The sequence below is a fragment of the Urocitellus parryii genome, chromosome 12 (genome assembly GCF_045843805.1).
Source record: "Urocitellus parryii isolate mUroPar1 chromosome 12, mUroPar1.hap1, whole genome shotgun sequence".
Lineage (NCBI taxonomy): Eukaryota > Metazoa > Chordata > Mammalia > Rodentia > Sciuridae > Urocitellus > Urocitellus parryii.
In genome coordinates this window covers 71,733,406-71,753,476 of record NC_135542.1, presented here as the reverse complement: position 1 = coordinate 71,753,476, position 20,071 = coordinate 71,733,406, and the positions used below count along the sequence as shown (strand labels likewise).

At 34.2% G+C, this 20,071-nt stretch overlaps 1 protein-coding gene across 31 annotated transcripts in view; it reads left to right on the top strand.

Moving 5' to 3' along the window:
* Nrxn1 (neurexin 1) overlaps window positions 1-20,071 on the top strand; it is a 1,068,088-nt gene that overhangs the window by 460,489 nt on the left and 587,528 nt on the right. For all 31 annotated transcript variants that reach the window (XM_026385712.2, XM_026385711.2, XM_077792122.1 and 28 more), the window contains one exon: window positions 15,373-15,811. In XM_026385712.2, coding sequence (XP_026241497.1) covers window positions 15,373-15,811 — 439 coding nt within the window. The remainder of the gene's footprint in view (window positions 1-15,372; window positions 15,812-20,071) is intronic.

Genomic DNA, 20,071 nt, shown 5'->3' with positions numbered 1-20,071 from the left:
ACAGTTTCCAAATTTAGGGTTGCTTTCTGCAGATCACCCATGGAACACAGCAAAAACTCACATGAAAAAAAAATGGTGATGGGCTGGGGATGTGGCTCAAGCAGTAACACGCTCACCTGGCATGCGCGGGGCACTGGGTTCGATCCTCAGCACCACATAAAATAAAGATGTTGTGTCCACTGAAAACTGAAAAGTAAATGTTAAAAAAATTCTCTCTCTCCTCTCTCTAAAAAAATGGTGAGAGGTCATCTAGGTATGAAAATATCTGTGAACCTCTAAAAAGAAATAATTTTCCTAAATTATATGTTAGCCTGTGGAGGGAGGAGTAGAAGATTATTGGATTTACCACATTTATAAGGAAGTAATTTTAAGTGGGATTATACATTTCGATTAACAATGTATGACTAACTGCACAACCTACTTACCAGTGATATGGAAACACCCAGTATATTTCATTTCTGGATTTCTCACCCTTCATTCTTCCCTTAACACTCCACTATGTCCTAACCTTTCTTCCTTTCTGGAGGCATTTTTCTAGAGCTAAGCTTGCTCTATCTTACTCATATCTCTGGTTTGATATTGAATTATTATAAGCCCCCAAACATCAATAGGGAATATTCTACATTAGGATCATTTAAATTTAGGGTTTTTTCCTCCTTAATTATTTTTTTCCTCTTTAATCTATTAGCAAATCAGATAATCAGAAATCCTCATGTGTATAAGTAGCATGATTTGGTAACAGAATTTACTTGAAAGAATCCATTTATTAGAGATCTCAAGACTTTATTTTGGATGCTTTATTCTTCTTTTTATAATCCATCACAATGTTCTTATTTCATAATGTAATTATAGTGCTATTGAGCACAAAGAACTAACATGGAGATATTATATTCCATTTTGCTTACACGGACCTATACACCTGTGGAAGTTAGTCCACCTGCAGTACTAGAGGCCAAGAGGCTGGATCCATTGAACTTCCAGGGACTATGAACTACTTAATCAGCTTTTATTTATTCATCAAGATTTTGTTAAAAAAAAAAAAAACTAAGGTGGTCTAGTTTTTACATTTGTCCTATAGACTGAAAAATGTCAGAGATTTATTGGTATTCTTAGGCCAGTATGAGTGACTTAAGGTGATTTCGACAGTAAGCCACTGAATATGATCTCTCCCCCAACTTCCCTCCTTGGATCTCTCACTCTCTCTCTCTCTCTCTCACTCTGCCTTGCAGTTTTGACTAATTTATGTAAAAGTTAATGCCAGACTCTTTATTCTTGGAGTCATTATTATGAAAAGTTAACTGTGTTGTGGGGCTAAGGTGTGGGTTAGGATAGGAATAAGGTGAGACTACTTGTTCTTTGAGGGACATAGTGGGCTTCTATTATAGGGTTAGAGTAATTACCCAGGATCCAGACTGCTTGGGCAAAGTGAGACTTTGTTCTGCTGCTTACTATATGGACTCAGTTCCTTCACCTGTAAAACAGGGACCCCAATTTTCTCAGAGTGTCTGTGTCACACAGCTCCACAGACACAGTTTCTACAGAATGTGCTCTGGGAAATTCTGCAACAGGACACTGGTCCTATGTCACACAGATTAAATGAGCAAAATGCTTAAAACACTGTTATCTGTCTGATGAAACACTCAGGTGGGCCATTATTATTCTTTGGATAAAAGTGGTTTTATTTAAGATTAGTACAGATTAAACATTAATAGTAATTTAGTTCTAATTTTATTGATATCTAGTGATGACATTTTCCCCCAAAACTACTAGTTACTAACACTTGTTATATCAAATGCATTTCCAACAGTTCAGTCAAATTGGATTCTTCAATTCTAGAAAAATATTGTATTGCTATGCTGTGCCAAGACCTAGAAAAATCTGAAGGAAAAATTTTTTTAAAAAAAAGAAAAAATATGGGGCTGGGGATGTGGCTCAAGCTGTAGCGAGATCGCCTCGCATGCGTGCGGCCCGGGTTCGATCCTCAGCACCACATACCAACAAAGATGTTGTGTCCGCTGAGAACTAAAAAATAAATATTAAAAATTCTCTCTCTCTCTCTCTCTCTCTCTCTCTCTCTCTCTCTCTCTCTCTCTCTCTCTCTCTCTTAAAAAAAAAAAAAGAAAAAATCAATGATAATGATCCTACTTCTATTTAAAATGTAAATAGTTTGTTTATCATGGATTTTTTTACATTAAATATTTAAAATATTGCATTGAAATATTATCTGTTTTGATTACTGAGATTTCAGTATCTGCCCCCCTTTATATTTTGTACCCAAAGTAAATACCTCACCCACTTCACCCCATTCCTGAGCCTGCAGTATTGGATTTCACCAGTTATAGTGAAAAAAACAAAATGTCTCCAATCTGCATGCAGTTAGAGCATCTCTATTGTCTCACTAATTAGAGGAAGCTAAAGCAGCCAAGTCTAAAGATAGACTTCTGCAAACTGACTCTTAGAATGTCATTCCTACTAATGCTAAATCTGGTTCTTTATTTTCCAGTTATAAGGTAACTTAGAATTATTTTAGTCTTAGGAATTCTGAAAATTCAAAACAAATTTTGTACTCCCTTGGAAACATGACCTGATAATTTGGTTCTAAGAATGAAATGAGCACAAAGTAAGGGTGACACTGAGTCAGAGGGTCATGGGATTGCCACAAGAGTAACAGTTACCCTGAAATCAAGGGAGGGAAAATGGGATGGGAATTAAGAGGATTTTTTTTTTTAACCACCAGTTGTTAAAAGAAATACATCTGTTCTATTGAGCTACTTGTAGGAGAAAGAGAATAGAAATAAAAGGAATAAGGTGTCTCTTTAGTTACATATAATAAAGGCACAATGAAGGGGTTGAGAAAATGTGTCACAAATCAGGTCTCAGGGAATAAACAGGAGCTCAGCCAATATCCCTTGGAGTGTTGGAGAACATGAAATAAAAACTGCGTCTATGAGTTTGAATCAGATTAGACAAATCCTGAGTTGGATCCCTGCATATTTATCCCTGCATATGTGTAATTTGGATAAGATATTTGAACTTTCTGAGCCTTAGTATGAGAGTAGAAATGCTCACTTCATAAGACTACTGTGAGGGATAAGTGAGTTTGTGTAATGCAGCTCAAAAAGCATGGGGCACATAGCAGGTGCTTGGTGGTTGGTTTTAGGTGCCCTATGGACTTACATTAATATTATATCAAGCAACATAATCAAGGGCAAGCTAATCAAGGGCAATTATGGGCAAAGTGAGCATAAGTGGCCAACCCCAACTAACCGTGCTGAGAATTTGCTCTGTACAAGCCCAGGACAGATGACAGCCAAGTGGCTAGGCCTGAAGTGGGAACACCTGTCTATTTAGACATCTGAGAGGTGGCCAGCATAGCATCAGATCAGCATCTCCACTTACTAACAAAGCAAGAGGATGACACCAAACAGTAACCCAGTGGGCCAGCCAAGCCACCAGTTCCCCCCAAAATTCAAGGAGCCTTCAGTAAGTCAGTAGCAAAAGCAGCTGCATTCAGTAGAACAGAAAGAAAGCAGACTTAGGAAACTGCTTTTCTAGAGAAGAGAGGGATTGGGTCACAGGCTGGTTGAATGCAAAGTATTGAGGAAAATATCTGATGACAGTTTTACTGTGTAGAGATGACTGTAAATGGCCTTTTATTCCACATTGGAACAAGTAGCATATATAGTGACAAGTCAGCTTCTGCTGTTCATCTTAAATTGCTGACAGAAACTTCTATTCTCATCTGTATTGTCGTCTCAAGCTAATGTGTAATTTCAAAAATCTCTGGTTCCATCCTCACTGTATAGTATCACTGAGAGGGAAATGTTTTTGTTTATTAGCTTTAGGACTTTTTGGAGCTCAGATGACATGGCAGGGGAGCTTTCCTGTTCTCTGTCCTCAGAGAAAATGTACCTGGTAACTAATGCTTATAGAGTGATTAAGTTTGGGGCCAGACCAGTGGGAAAAATGTAGCCATTTGCATATTTGGTCTAGGATGTTCAGTAACTGCTAGGGCCATTCTAAAATTTTTAAATTACTTATTATTTTCTAAATTGAAACAAAAAAAGTGATTACATCTTTCAGGAACTTATAAACATGGACCTCCAGAAAGAAGAGACACGAAGCTGCTTGAGATGGTTTTGTTTTCTCTTAGCACCTAGTTGAATTTGCTGAACAGGCAGGACATGCACACTGTCATCTTCCAGGCAAGGAGATCCCACACCTGCTACTCTCCTGAAGTTGTAAAGTCCTTTCTTCTTCCTATTCTTCACCTTCTTGGGCTACCTAAGATATCTGAAACCAGCATTCATGTAATCCAGACACGAGTCCGTTTTCCTTGCATTGTGTGAGTGTTTGGTCTTTGGATTTTTTATTTTAGTGAAATTCCTTGGCAAAAGCCCTGCTCCTGCCTGGGAGCCGATTGAGCTTCCGGAGAGCCAATATGTTTCTCAGTTCTCCAATTTAAATGCTGCCAAGAATTTCCTAACATGTGCCATGAGAAATTCAGCTGCACATAAAACCCCATTCATTAAACAAACAGTTAACTGAGCAACCCCTGGCAAAAGGCACAACCCATCCAACATCTGAAGCACTTGGGACCTTCCAAAGGAAGTAATTAAAGAATACATTAAAAAGAAATATCCCAGTACTTAGCAATCATAATTGAAAAATAACTGTTTGCAACCTGGGGTCTCTATACGTTTTAGGATTTTTAAAGTTATTCTGCTCAAATTTTCAACAAACCTAGAAAAAAATCACATATTTACTCCTTTTGGTACAAGCTAAGTAAAACATATATTTACATCAGGTTATAATTTGTCAACTCAGTGCTATTAGAGAGGCTACCTCATTTTGTCATTTAGATGCCCTTGATGAATTTTAAATGAACAACTTAAGTATTCCTTAACATATATTATTTGTTAAGTTGATGAAGTCTTTTAAAATGTAGACTTCACGAGGTATAAGAGTTAAGAAATTCAGAAAGCATTCCTGTGAACATTAGCATTCGAAGGTGATTAATTATGAAATGCTTAATTGCTTTACAGAAAAGCAGTCATATATGTAAATAAGAAACAGTCCACTCTTACACATTTAAAACCTTAACATTTAAGAACTTATACATTTGAGATTATAATAGTAATATGCTTACTCTTTACACTTAATACTGCAAAATAGAGTATTAATAACCTCCTTTGATAAAGAGGGAAACTACTTGGAATTTGCCCAAGGCAGCAGTGTAACTAATTAAGTAGCAGAACAGGCAAACCTAGGACTGTTTGAATATGAAACACACACACACACACACACACACACACACACATATCTTGCATTTCATTTTGTAGAATAATATTAAAGAACAGATTTGAACACAGCTTCTTAGGAACAAGTCTACCTTGCAAAATCTTTTCATTGTAGCTGCTGAAAACAGCAGCATTGGCTGTCTTTAAAGGTCAGCTTCTGCTGTTGCCTTTGGGGCTCTCTGGCAGAGGTACGGTTGAGTGGAACAGGCAGAGGGCCAGGGAGAGAAAGGGAATTCAAGCAACCTGGGTAATCCACAAATTGGATAACCAGCTCCTGAGGCTTCAGGTTGAGGAGGAATAATAGTCCTATGGTTTTTATTGCTGATGACCCTCATAAAAACAGTCCCATTGAAAGAAAACCAACAAATTAAATAGGCTGTTCTAGGCCCTGGTGACAGGCATTTGGTTTCTGTCCTGTCCACTATTTACTACTCTGAACTGAACTCCCTGTGTGACCTTGACAGGTGACCTTACCTCCTAAAGAGAACTGCAATTAAAGAGAAGTTATTTACCCCATCAAACAAATATCTCCAATTTACTGGCAAATTGCTCCCAAGAACATTAATGCAAAAAACTCTGCCAGGGCTTTATGATTAAAACTGCATTGTTTATTGTTTGTTTTCAGGTTTTTTAATCCCTGATTTTATTTCTCTCTCTAGTTGTATATCTGTCCTCCAACTAATAAAATATTTTCTAGCTTGAGACTAGATTCTGTGATAAGTTACAATCAAAATTATGCTCCTTTGTAGATTATCACTGTACCAGTAATTATAACAGAATATAATTCTAAGTATGATAGAATTTCCTCTCACTATTCAAAAGCACTTTTTTTTTTTGGTACCAGGGATTGAACTCAGAGGCTCTCAACCACATCACCAGCCACATCCCCAGCTCTATTTCGTATTTTATTTAGAGACAGGATCTTACTGAGTTGCTTAGTGCCTCACCATTGCTGAGACTGGCTTTGAACTCATGACCCTCCTGTCTCAGCCTCCTGAACTGCTGAGATTACAGGTGTGTGCCACCACTCCTGGTCTCAAAAATACTGCTAAGTGAATTTAAATGTATAAATTCCCATATTTTGAAAAGCTATATCAGAACAACTTGAATACTTCAGTTAAATATATTTATCTTATCCATCTAGAAAACAAAAACCTCTATGTGATATGATGTATAAACATTATAAAATAACTAATGTAAATCACTTGGTTGGAAGGGGTTTCCCATATTAGAACATATTATGAAGCTATGATAATTACATAAGTGAAGTGAAAATGAATCAGAGAAAATAGGTCAACAAAACTAAAGAGAATATTCATACATCCTTTTATATGTAAGAATTAAACGTGTCAGTTTTAAAAATCTATGGAAAATATCAAAAAATTTTAGTGGTTCAAATAAGTAACCATTTAGGTGGAACAATTTGGATTTTTCACCTAAATCAGAGAATAAAATATTTTCAAATGCACTAAAAAGTTATACATACACACAGATGCAAATGCATATAATCAAGTAATAAATATTTTACATGGAAATAATATTTTTATCAAATCTTTCTTGGGGAAGAACTTTCTACACTTAGGAATGATGAACATGATGAAAAAGTAGTAATACATGAAGCTGTTATAACTCTGGTATAGCCAAACAAGCACTGTGTGATTGCAATTCACAGGAAAAGATGGAATGCATAGTGAATGGTAGTTTATTTATAATTTATGAATATATGTGTACATATATACATATAAAGAATACATATATGTATAAATATACACATGTACTGCATATATACACATAAATTAAGTTATATATTTTATACTAATGACCACCTCTTTAGGAAAAATGTAAAATTAGGTGGTAGACGACATTTCTAGGCACACAAAAAAAATATTTATTGGTTAATCTAAACATGATGTCTGGTGTCACTATTTTGTTATTATCATGTCATTCTTGGTTCATAAGAAGATAGTTTACTTTTAAAAAATAAATAATAATAGTGGCTATTTTTCCTTCATTAAGACTTGCTGAAGAGTAAAGAAGTCTTCCGATAACCAAATATGTATTGTCCTTATCAGTAGTATCTGCTGACTTGGAATTAGACTGTATGTATATCTCTCTCTCTCTCTCTCTCTCTCTCTCTCTCTCTATATATATATATATATATATATATATATATATATATATATATATATATATATATAATTGCTCAAGGGTCTCTCAAAACCCCAGAGCCTATGATAGAAATAGCTCACTGCAAAAGAGAAAGAAAGGAAGGGAGGGAGATAGAGGGAGAGTAAGAAGAAAAGAGAAGAAAAAAACTTAAATGAAAGCAAGAAAAACACTGAAGTCCCCATTACTTGTTCCTGATCAAAGATTTGACAAGTAACAGCAATTTGGAGAGTCCCTTAGATTCCCGGGCTCAGTTTTCTCATCTGAAAATGAGAGGATTAATCCAGTTTGCAGTTTGCATCTCAAATCTCATATTACTGTAATCTATGGCTTATTTTCCATTATTTTTTCCTGAAATACATTAAAAAATTACTAATATGAGAAAAATAGACTTTGCTGTTTAATGGAACTCAAGTTCTTTTACTACATACCCACATGCCTCTGAAGGCTTCATAAGATAGAGCTGTTGACCTAAGGTCAATTCAGTCTTTTAACCACGATGGCTAACTTTTATTAGATGCCATCCAATGTTGTCTAGGTAACTTTAGGCAGCTCATTGGAAAGAGGGAAGGTCAAAGCAAAAAGGGATTTTTCTTTTCCTTTTCTTTATTTTATGAATAGGATGCTTATGGTCAGGTTTAATTGAGACTAACAAAATATATTTCTTTCTTTGCATTGCACAAAAAAATATTTTTTAAGCTCTAACTTTTAAGTAATTTTTGGTTTCACATTAAATATCACATGCCTTTGTTGAGAAATGATGTTAATATATTTTTTTATATTCTATTACTAGATTTGTTATTTTGGGTTGGGGAAAGTGCCATATTTAATTGAAGATTTTTATCTGCACATGATCTCTAAATACAATTAAGTTAGAGGGAAAACCAACTCCTCTCCCCCACAAAACCCTCTTGTCTTTCAAATTTCATCATAGGCTTCTCCTAAAAATTAAATTGCTGCAATGATAAGCATTGTTTTGAAAAACATATTAGGCTGCTTTGTATGGGGCTTACACATTTTCTGTACTTTCTCCCAGTCCCTACCACTTTCTGGTCCACTCCACAGAGTATGCAATGCACTGGGTGTGTGCCCGCCTCAGGTGGGGACTTCCAACTACAGATGAAAATTTCTGTGGTGTAAAATTCCCAGAAAAGCTAAAACTACACTGGCCCTTTGTCAGTTAAGTTCTACTTTCCCTGTGTATTTACTGGAAGTGGGTTCTTTGCTTGACCCTTTGTGTAAGAAAGTGAATGGCCTAAACAATGAGTGCTATGATTTGAAGGAAAAAAAAAAAGTAAGCATCTGCCTCTACTTTTCTTTTATACTAATCTCTTCAGAGTGGCATAAACATAGAGCAAAATGTTTCATTTTCTACCTCCATTTAATCATAAAATAAAATCTGTTTTTTTTAATTTAATTTAAAAAATATTTTTGGCTATAGCTCTTTCTACCTGTAGATTGTGCAAACCATACAAGTGCAAATATGTGCTTTTAATCTAAGACATTTGTGATACAATGTAAGACCATGTGAATATTTTGAGTCAAGGTCTCTCTAATTTTTTGAATTATCAAATATTATTTTTATATACTTATATTTGCTATATATAATATATATTTTATTATATATTTATCTATTGAGAGATACACTGCATATTATAATATTTGCATATTTTATAGACATCAGTGTCATCAGGTTTGACATATGTATAAACACATTTATATATGGTAATATGTAAACTCTGTGTACCACACAAAGTTTACATATTGCATATATATGTGTGTGTGTGTGTGTGTATATATACACACATATATATATGTATATGTATATACATATATATAAAATATTTAAAAGAAACTAAATTGTTCTATTCTCAATGGGCCATATGTATCTGGATTGGAAATATGCATAAGAGAGTAATTAAAATTGCATTTTTGTAAGCACTGTGTTAGTATGTGCCTAACAAGTGCTTATCAACTGAATTGCACGTGTCAGGCATTGAAAAATAATTTCAAAATAATTAATAAGTTAATGCTGTTGAGATGAAAGTTGAAATACATTTTATTTCCTTTTCTGAGTTGTTCCTTAGGTCATGCCAAAATAAATACAATTTATCTGCTCAAATTATTTGTTGGAGTATCCCTTGTACTTTTCTCTTACAAGTTTGCTTTTCATTGTATTTTGAAACAAATGCACTGCTGCAAAAAGATGATGGCTAGAAAGATTACAGATGGAAGAAAAAAAGTTGAATTCAGCCATTTGAAAAAAATATTTTCTCTTGATCTTAATAGAGCTAAGTTATTAAGTGTATATCAACAAGCAAAAATAAAAACTAAAGAAGCAGTCCCCTTAAATAAGTCTTAAACCCTGTAAAACCGTAGGACACATCTTTAACATCCTAGGTGACATGCCTAATTAAAAAAACCTACATGATCTTGTGGAAACAGACAAATAGCCTCTCTTAAACAGGACTTGAAGAGACATTTTAATTGATAGGCACATGATAAATTCCTGTGCTTAATTGTGATATTTGATTCACTTAGAGATATTTTAAAGAGGACAGATGGAAGGAACAATAATGAGTTTTTTGGAACAAAGCTTGTAACTCAGAGCAAAGTCATTCTATTTGCATGTTTGCAAATAGTTGTTTGATTGTAAATCTTATTTAGTAACTGCTATCAAATGGTAAGTGACATTTCCGACTGAAACAGTTTTAAATTTGCATTCTTAGCTATTCAAACAGTATTAGAAATGGTCATGATGAAATATGTTCTCTATTTGTGCCTCCACATATTTTTGATAAAATGGAATAATGTAATAACACCTTAATACATACAAAACTCTTGTAACAGGATCTGATAGATAAAGAACTGATAGATCTTACTGATTCTTATAGTAAGTGGTTTTAATATTGTTGGCAGATTTTATTGTTGTTATATGGCACAGAAACCAGCTCATGAGAGAAAAGAAACTCCCAGTATGATGTGCCTACAATGTGCATGTGTTCCTAGAGAAAGGAACTTTACAGAGAATGTCTATGGTGTGCCTCTAACTGCTCTGCAGATCTCATCACTATAATTCCTTTAACAATCAACGGTTAGCCTTGTTAACTGTCATCCTTGTTAAGACAATTAGATTATGCAATTCCCTTAATTCAATATAAGAATGATAGCATTATCTTTTGTAACAATAACAATATTAATAAAAGCAGCTGATATTTGCTGGGTTGTTTACTCTGTGCCAGGTCCTCCATCCTTGCACTTTAATTGAAATATAACTTATTATTTCCAGTAACCCTACTGTGGTCAATATTATCATCCTATTTTACAGATAAAATTCTGAGCCTTGGCAAGGTTGAAGAAACTTGTATAAGGTCACAGGTTTGCAAATAGATAAGCTAGCATTCACTCTGAAATCTGACTTGAGAACCTGATCCTTAGCCTTTATTTGTTATCATTTCCAAGTAAGGAAGAGAAAAACCAAGACAGATTGAAATGAGCCATTCATGCTATCACAGGGAGGTTCATAATAAGTCTGAATATCTGCATGGATCCTTGACTCTAAATTTAATACTCATTTCACCATCCCATGGCCTATCACAGTGAATGTATGAAAAGCCTGGATCAATGGGTGTTAATTAATTCAAAAATCTCCACTGGAATTTCTAGTCTGCTGCATATCTTTATTTTTTAAAATCATAATCTGAGTGGCAAATGTTTTCTCACTGAAATACTTATTTTGTGAACTCCTACTCTTTGGAAAGAGCCTTTGTCCATCAGCCACTAGTGCACAAACCTTAGAAAGATATAAGATATAATATATTATATATATATATATATATATATATATATATATATATATATATATATAGCATCTGCACAAACCTTAGAGAGATGTAATCCTCCAGACATATCTATGAACCTGGAAATGCAGTGGACATTCTCTTTCTTTATGGATTAGTGTTTCAATATATCTCAAATTAGAGAATAATATACTGCCATCCAAAACCAAAACTGGAAAAATTCAGATAAAGAAAAAGAACAATAGAGGCTTTTACCTCTACCTCATAGCACATGGTTTGTGGGAAAATAAGATCAAGAATTCATAGCTAGGACATACCTATCCTTTTTAGATGTCAGTTTTAGAAACTAGGAAACTGAGATGTACAGGGGTTGGGCAATTTGGCTTAGATAATTAGTGTTCAAATTAAACCAAGTTTACATATAGACTGTCAAACTGGTCACTTGTATCCTTTAACTTTCTTGTTTGTCCTGCATATTGTCCTGTTTTCAGGGCTATTAGTAACATTAAGGATGATAGTCAGTGAGTGTGTCTCTCAAATGTTTAACCTAGGAGAGTAGAAACCCAACCAGTTACTTCCTCTTCTCATTCTTGCCTGTCAAAGTTGAAGTGACATTTTCAAAGTGGTAACAAATGTTGGAGGAAAAGGAAACAAACCATCATGACAATATGTTGAAAATTTTATGGTGGCTGAAAACAAAAACTGAAAAACAAAAACCAATAAATGTTGAAAAACTGAAAGCACATTTTATGTCTCTATTCCTTTGATAGTTATGATGGAAGTCCTTGAAGCATGGAAGTGAAATTAAACATTTTTGAATTGCTTTTAAAAAAATCAATTATCCCAGAAGAAACCTTGATTCTATAAGCAGATCCAAATGAGCATGCAATAATATCACCAATGGCTGTGTCGTTAGACTATAGATAAATTTGTTCAAGAGTGAAACTTAAATTGTGACTTTCTACATGAATAAGAAAAAAATGTATGAATAAGTATAAAGTAATCCCATGATTGAGTACTACAATGTTGGAAGCAAAAATAGCTTACACATGGATTTCAGAAAGATTCAGAAGACTCACAGCTACTCATTATTCTAATTGAACTAGATTCAGGTCATTTTAAGAGTAAGTCTAACTTTAGAAAAGAAGAGTAATTATGAAATCTGGGTCAGATGAAGTAGTGTCAATTGAGAACTATATGCCTATCTATCCAAAATTGCTTCTGTTTTCTAGAGTAGGCTTTCAATGAATACAAAATGGGAGGAAAAAAATACACATTTTGCTTCTCCTCAAGATTATTCTTCTCAAAAAATGATTTCACCTCTGGAGAGGTCTAACCCAGGTGTTAGTCACTGTAAAAGTAATTCAGACCCCACAAAATGAATTTGAACATGAGATTTCCCCATGTATAGGCAATTTGTCATTTGGGAAGTGGATATTCCCAGGCATTTTCACATTCTCCTAGAGAAAGAGATAAAAGTTAATAATTAAGTTGTGAGATTAGTTCCCAATACTGCATCCTGTCATATTTTTATTATTATTATTTGCCTGTAATCTGAGAAATAGGTTTAGAAAGTAAAAGAAGCATGTTATTCAACTCTTAACAAATATTTACTGTCTTCTCTGTGCCAACTACTGATCTTGGTCACACAAGGCTCCTGCCTGCATAAATCATAGATTCTGGTGGATATTTATTTGGGGGGTGGTGGTGGTGAGGGAGGATTACATTGCTAATCCTAGTTAATATGACCAAGGGTAATAGCCTTACTTTTCCCTACATCTTCCTGAATCTTATCACCAAGACACCCAATTCACTCCTAAGATGATAAATCTCACACTGACTCTGCTCACAGTTGTCCTAGCCCCACATCCTTCAACTTTGTAGTGACTGATGTTAGATTAATGAGAAAATATATCTAGCCACATACCTACTTCATCATGTCAGAAACTCCCAGTTCTATAAAGGTGGTTTAACTGCATGAATAGCATGTTGGCATTGATCAGCATTTGCATCCTTTGGATCAGAAAATATGCATTCTTTATTAATCTCTCTGTCCAAAGGCTCTCCAAATATTAAAATATAAACCACCAGGAAAAATGAAAAAAAAATTATAGGCTTGGCTAGCATGGAAGTCATGGTAAGAGGTTATAACTTGAAAAATCATCCATGAAAAGCATTTTTTCCACTTTTAAAGATCTCCGGAGAAAGGCAGTCCTAAATCAACTTTCCCCAGGCTTAATAGCTCTTCTCTCTTTTCAAGACAGTATTCTTAAGAATTAATGTAATTTCTTTTTTGTTATTGCTTAAGTTCATTTTCTTTTCTTCTGTTGTCAATGGATGCTTGATAAGTCATTGTACATATTTATTCAAAGAATAAAAGATATCATCTTCTTTACAATAATCCTTCTTCAAGATTAAGAAAAATTGAAACCACAGGCTCAGCCCTGGAAAGGTGAGCCATTTATTTGATGCAAATCAAGTATAAAAACCAATTATATAATGCAGGCCTATTTTCCAAACATTTTCCTAAAATAGATAACTTTAGAACCGACACCTCTATTAGACTATGATTAAGCAATGATATACATGATCATGTAGTTTGATGTGGTTGAAATTTATAGAAAACTTACAATGTGTTGGATTGATGGCCTTTAAGTGATTTTCTCAATTACATGTATTTTCTTATGTAATTGTTATAATCATCCTGCGTAGAGTTAGTTCCCTTTAAGGAGGAAAACCCAGGTTTGAGAGATCCTACTTTTGGGTAATGCTGGAGTCAGAACTTGAACTCAAGGATCCCAGTTCCAGAGCTGCCCTCTTAATCACTCTGAGAAATAAAGCTTCCACTCACAAATCATAATAGGAAGTTCACCGGGGTGAGCTAAAAAATTCATCTCTTTGTTCATTCAATTGACCACAGGTTCAAAAGACACACCACTGTGTTGATTTGGATGACATCATAGCATTAGTCAATCAGATACAGGCAGTTTTATTTTTCCTGTTAGATAAATACATTTTTAAATTTGGATAAATTCATTTATTTATTCACAGGAACATTGACTGTGTGAAAATTTTCAGTACCTTAAAATAATTTCAAGTTATCTTGACATAAATAATTCATCCTGAAGTCAATATCGGCTATGTATTATAGAAATGTGATTGTCTATTATATGCATTTGGTAAAGAAAGGATATGATATTCTCTTTTTCTGTATGTAAAAATACCTATAAATTTAGTAAATGTGATGTGATAGCAGAGGCATGATGTTATGAGCCCTGCCAGTGAATTTACCCAATGTCTTATTTAGTTTTTCATAAAATCTTAGGACTATCTTCAAGCATTCAGAACTATCTAGTCACTTTAGATAAAGTGCCTCAGAAAATGAGCATATAAGAAAACTTTTACTTGGCATTTAAAGAAATTAAAAGTAAAACAAAACACGAGGAGAACGTGTGTTGGATAGATTTACAGTAAACATGACATTCCATATATCACGGTCCATGTTACCTAACAGTGTCAGCTATCAATGCATAGATGGACAACAAAGAATGTTTGCATCTTAGTTATGTGTCATGGATTTTTCTCAGAAATTTCAGGCCACTTAACATCTCAATTTTTTTGATTATTATACAAAGTACATATGCAACATTAATATATAGACTTTAGAAGGGTTCCTATATTTTAGAGGACAAGTATATATATATTTTAAATCCTACTTCAAATACTTCAGTGATGGAAAAACTAAATAACCTCAATACTCATATTTAATTTTAAAAGTATAATATCCAACTAATAAAACAACTACCTTTATTAAATTTAAGTGTTTATTGAAATATTGCAAATTTATTTAAATGTATTTGCACATTTATTTAACTATTTGAGGCAGTCTATGTGCCTAGGCCCACACATACAGTATCTGAATTAAATTTATATTCAGTGAGTTGATACTTGAATTTTATTTATTTGAAAAAAGACTCCTTTACACAACAGAATTAACTAACATTTTGTGCTTTTTTATGATCTACTTGCAAATTACATGAACTAATAACAAGTTCCAGATATTAAAATATGAAATTTAGTTTCTCACTGCTATTCTTTACCCACAGGTTGTATATAAAAATAATGATGTAAGGCTGGAATTATCTCGACTTGCCAAGCAAGGAGATCCCAAGATGAAGATCCATGGAGTGGTGGCATTTAAATGTGAAAATGTCGCAACTTTGGACCCAATCACTTTTGAAACTCCAGAGTCTTTTATCTCTTTGCCTAAATGGAATGCAAAGAAAACAGGCTCCATATCCTTTGATTTCCGTACAACAGAGCCAAATGGCCTCATTTTATTCAGTCATGGCAAGCCAAGACATCAAAAAGATGCCAAGCACCCACAGATGATAAAGGTTGACTTCTTTGCCATTGAGATGCTGGATGGCCACCTCTACCTCCTCCTGGACATGGGGTCAGGTACCATAAAAATAAAAGCCCTGCAGAAGAAAGTGAATGATGGAGAATGGTATCATGTAGACTTCCAGAGAGATGGACGGTCAGGTAATTTATCACTTTTCTATGCTGTTTATCTGCTGAAACATCCCACCAAACCCTTGCCATACTTGAAAATTAAAACTAAGACATAGGAAAGATTTTATTGATCTCTCTCTCTCTCTCTCTCTCTCTCTCTCTCTCTCTCTCTCCCCCCCCCTCCCTCTCCCTCTCCCTCTCTCTCTTCCTCTCTCTCTTTCTTTCTCCCTCTCATAAAGGAAATGGTCTTATTGTTTCTGTTTCACATAATATAAAAATCATAAGGAACTAATTAATCATCATAGTTGCACATCAAAACCCAAATGCTTAAATGGCTTCTAGAATAGTTTCATGAGTGAAAATTTGCTGGATAATCAACTGCTGATTTTTGCAAGAAACCTAATCTTGAATTTGGCAAATGACAAATTTCAGGGTTTTTGTATTCTCAACTATATCTCATGTCATTGGACATCTGGAGGTACAGGTTCTGGCAAACATGAAATACCAAAATATTGGAGTGATCCACACATAAAATCCTCGCTTTGGAACAACACACTTTTATCCTAAGTGGATCTATAATATTGAAAATGCTTTAATCTACTAGTGTTCAGAGCTCTGCTGCCTTTCAAATACTTTTCCTTTGGACCTTTGAAATTCTCCCAGTATGTATTTGTTCCTCTGGCTTCCTTCCATTTCCTCTTATTTCTCTAAGAAGGTAAAGAGTAGCAGAGAAAATTTCCCTGCAATAATTTACACTGAAAAATTAGGTAGTTCCTTAGGGAGAATAGAGTTTTAAGAGTATGCACTTTGAAGGGAGAAGATCATCCAGGCAGAGGAAAGGACCTTTGTGGTAATCCTGATAAAGAAGAGGAAAGATGGGAGGGAGAAAAGGAGGGAAAGAAGAAGAAAGGTAGAGAAGGAAGAAAGAGACAAAATATCTGTTTTCCGTTTACAACTAGAAAATATTTCTTTTAAGCTCTTCACCCAGTGCCCTTATCATTCTTCTAATTTTTAAATCAAATTACATTATCATAGAAGGTATCTGAATTTAAATCTATATACTGCCCTGCTCCCTCTTCCCCAACTCTCTCATTTGCTTAAATATTAAAACCCTACTTTGTATTTTCTTCTAAATAACAATGTAAGCTTGGCTAAGGCATTTTTAATGGGCCTGGGTTTCTCCATCTGTAAATCAAAGTTGGAAAAGACTCCATTCAAACCCAGTGATGGGGGAGTCTACAGTGACAAGGTGGATTCAATATTTCTAAAAAGCTTTCCAGATAACTGATGATTCATCAAATTTGGGAACTACATATCAGATGCCAGTTGGTGCTTCTTTCAGAACCAAAAATCTGTGATGGCCATCCTGTTTCAGAAGGGCCATGCTGAAGTCCTGGGTCATCCTCTCTTTCCATCTTCCTGACTTGAGCTCCCTTCCCACTCATTGACTGTCTCCTATATCCCTATTACCCAAGCTTTTCTCCATGTTTATTGAAGAAGAAGATTGTGTTTTTGCCCTTCTAGAAATATATTTCTCATGCAATAAAATTAAGAAATGGAAAATATGAGAATTGGGATAGCAGAAGGAAGGACAGAACCCATTGCTCTGATCTGTAGGTATCTTGGAAACTCTGTTTCTAATTCAACTCTCTAGAAAGTTAGTCCCCTTCAATCTTCTCACTTTTCTAGAGAAGTCTGCAAATTTCTGAATTCTTCTTTGTTTTGTTCTGATTAATTTGAAAAGAGTTCTTGGTTTTTTTGTTTGTTTGTTTGTTTGTTTGCTACTGGATATTAAACTCAGGGGCATTCAACCACAGAGCCACATCCCCAGTCCTATTTTGTATTTTATTTAGAGACATGGTCTCACTGAGTTGCTTAGCACCTTGCTTTTGCTGAGGCTGGCTTTGAACTCCTGATCCTCCTGTCTCAGCCTTCAGAGCCACTGGCATTACAAGCGTGCACTGCTATGCCCAGCTGAAAAGAGTTCTTGATACAGAAATATAATAATGGAATGTCTCTCCCTGGCTCCCTCCAACCTCTCTGCCAGAGTTACAGCTGATTTGCTACTTAAGAACTTTTAAGCAAGAATTTAAAGGAGGGTGGATGCAGAGCTAATCTAGCATTTTCAAATATTAGGCTATGGATGATATAATTTGACTTAAGATATACCTAAAATAAAATTTTGAAAAGAACTTTCAGTCATAGATCATTTTAAGTCAGGTTTTCTAACAGCTTAAAATAGAAACAGAATATATCAGAATCAGTAGACTTCTTTTGAAAGTTCAAAAAAGCAAAAAATACAAATGTCATATCGGTTATATTTCATTCATTTTGTATTTTCATTCATTAGGTATATGAAAGTAATATATGGTTAATACCAAATTGTTAGTAAATATAAAAGAATATAAAGCATAAAACTATCCCTTGTTCATTTGATAACACATAAAAGAAAAACAATTTAAGTTTTTTACTGAAGTACCTTATAAGGAGAAAGTGGCAATGCAGTTTAACAGATAAATACCTTAATCTTCAAGACAAATAAAAAATATAGATATTTTTTTCTGTTTAAGTACTTTATTTTATCCAAACTACCAATAGTTTATTACCTACACTACTTACATCTTCACTGGAAAAGGTCAAAAGCAGATAATATCTACTTTAATTTACAAAGTTCATTTCTTTATGAGAAGAACAGGAATCTGTTCTAAGAAAGTTTTATTCACAATCTAAAAAATAAAACCATGATTTTTGTTGTCATCCCATGGAAAGGTTAAGTTACTATGCTTGGTGGTGTTTTCATGGTAAAGTACTTTTATGTGATTAAAGTTTCAGATTAGTGAATTGGAATGAACAATATAAAAATCAAAATTCATTCACTAAGTCAAATTTTACCCTTTACTAAATTGAAAAGAGGAGAGAGAGAGAGAGAGAAAGAAAAAGCACACTCATATTATGTTGGCCTAGCTCAAAGGAGTTTAATGTAATTTTAATAGCTGCTGCTGTTAATATTTTATATATAGTATTTTAATTAAGTTCTATATTTGCACACTGCATTGGTTTGGTATAGAACAGCCTTTTAAAACTTGAATGAATGACTCTGCCAGTTTTTATTTGACTTAAAGAATATTTCTGATTTTAGCTGATGTCATGCTCAGATTCATAGTTCTGTTAAAATTAAGAAACATTACAAGAAATAGTTCATTTTGCCCCTTTCCATACCAGTTATATTGAGAAGGCACATGGAAATTATTTTTCATAGAACAGATAAAAAGCACTGCTATGGCAGGAGGGCATGATGAAGGATATAGCTGTTGATTTCCCTGGGATACTCCTTAGCTGAATATTTAAAAACACTTTTTAAAAAAACTCACATTACCTCTGCTATTAAAGTAGAGGAAGCACGAGCCTGAATTACTTTTTCTGGTTTTGACCATTTCACTTGACCATACTCTTTAAGTAGGAATATAATGAAGCAATGATCATTAATCTGATATACTATAATTATTGGTTATCTTGTTCAGAGTTATAGTTTAATTAAGACTTGGTGGGCATAACTGAAATTTTAATATACTTCAAATAGTTTATGAGGGAAACCCATCTTTGAGAAAGACTATCTTATTTTTTTATATATCCACAGTTTCTGGTACTTTCTTGGACACAGTAGTATCTTTGTTTTTATTTTTTTTAAAAAAAGGAATGAATACAAATGGATAACAGTACCAAACAACTAATAAAAATAGCAGCATTTTTAAATTTGAAGGATAATAGGACTCTTTTACATGTAAATGCAACTTTTTAAAATGTAAAATAAATTGTGTTCAAATTGTGTTGCTTCTTAAAAGCAGTTTATATAATAAAGGCTAATAAATGATGTCCTTTTGCAGATACATTGCCATCCTCCTCACCCAGACAGGTGAAATAATACCCTGACAAAATTAAATAATCATTAGAGAAGTTTATAAGCCTGGTACCAAAAATGGCAAACTTTCATAGGGATAGGACTTCTTTTTCTGCTTGTTTATGTGATCTGTATGTCATTTGATAAACATGTAGGTAGCTTCCTTGGGAGGAGTGGGATATGCAACCACAGGAAGAATGCTAGTGACAAGGAAGACAATCTTCCTGGCCAGTCATCTTTCTGATGGTCTGTCCTTTGACCCTTTGTCCACTAAAAAGGGTATATGAGCTCCTTATTCGATAATAAATCTTATCTTCATCTGAATACTTTTCTGGAACTTCCTCATGTGGGATAAAATTGGTTGTATTAGGTCATTTCTAACCCATGTCCCT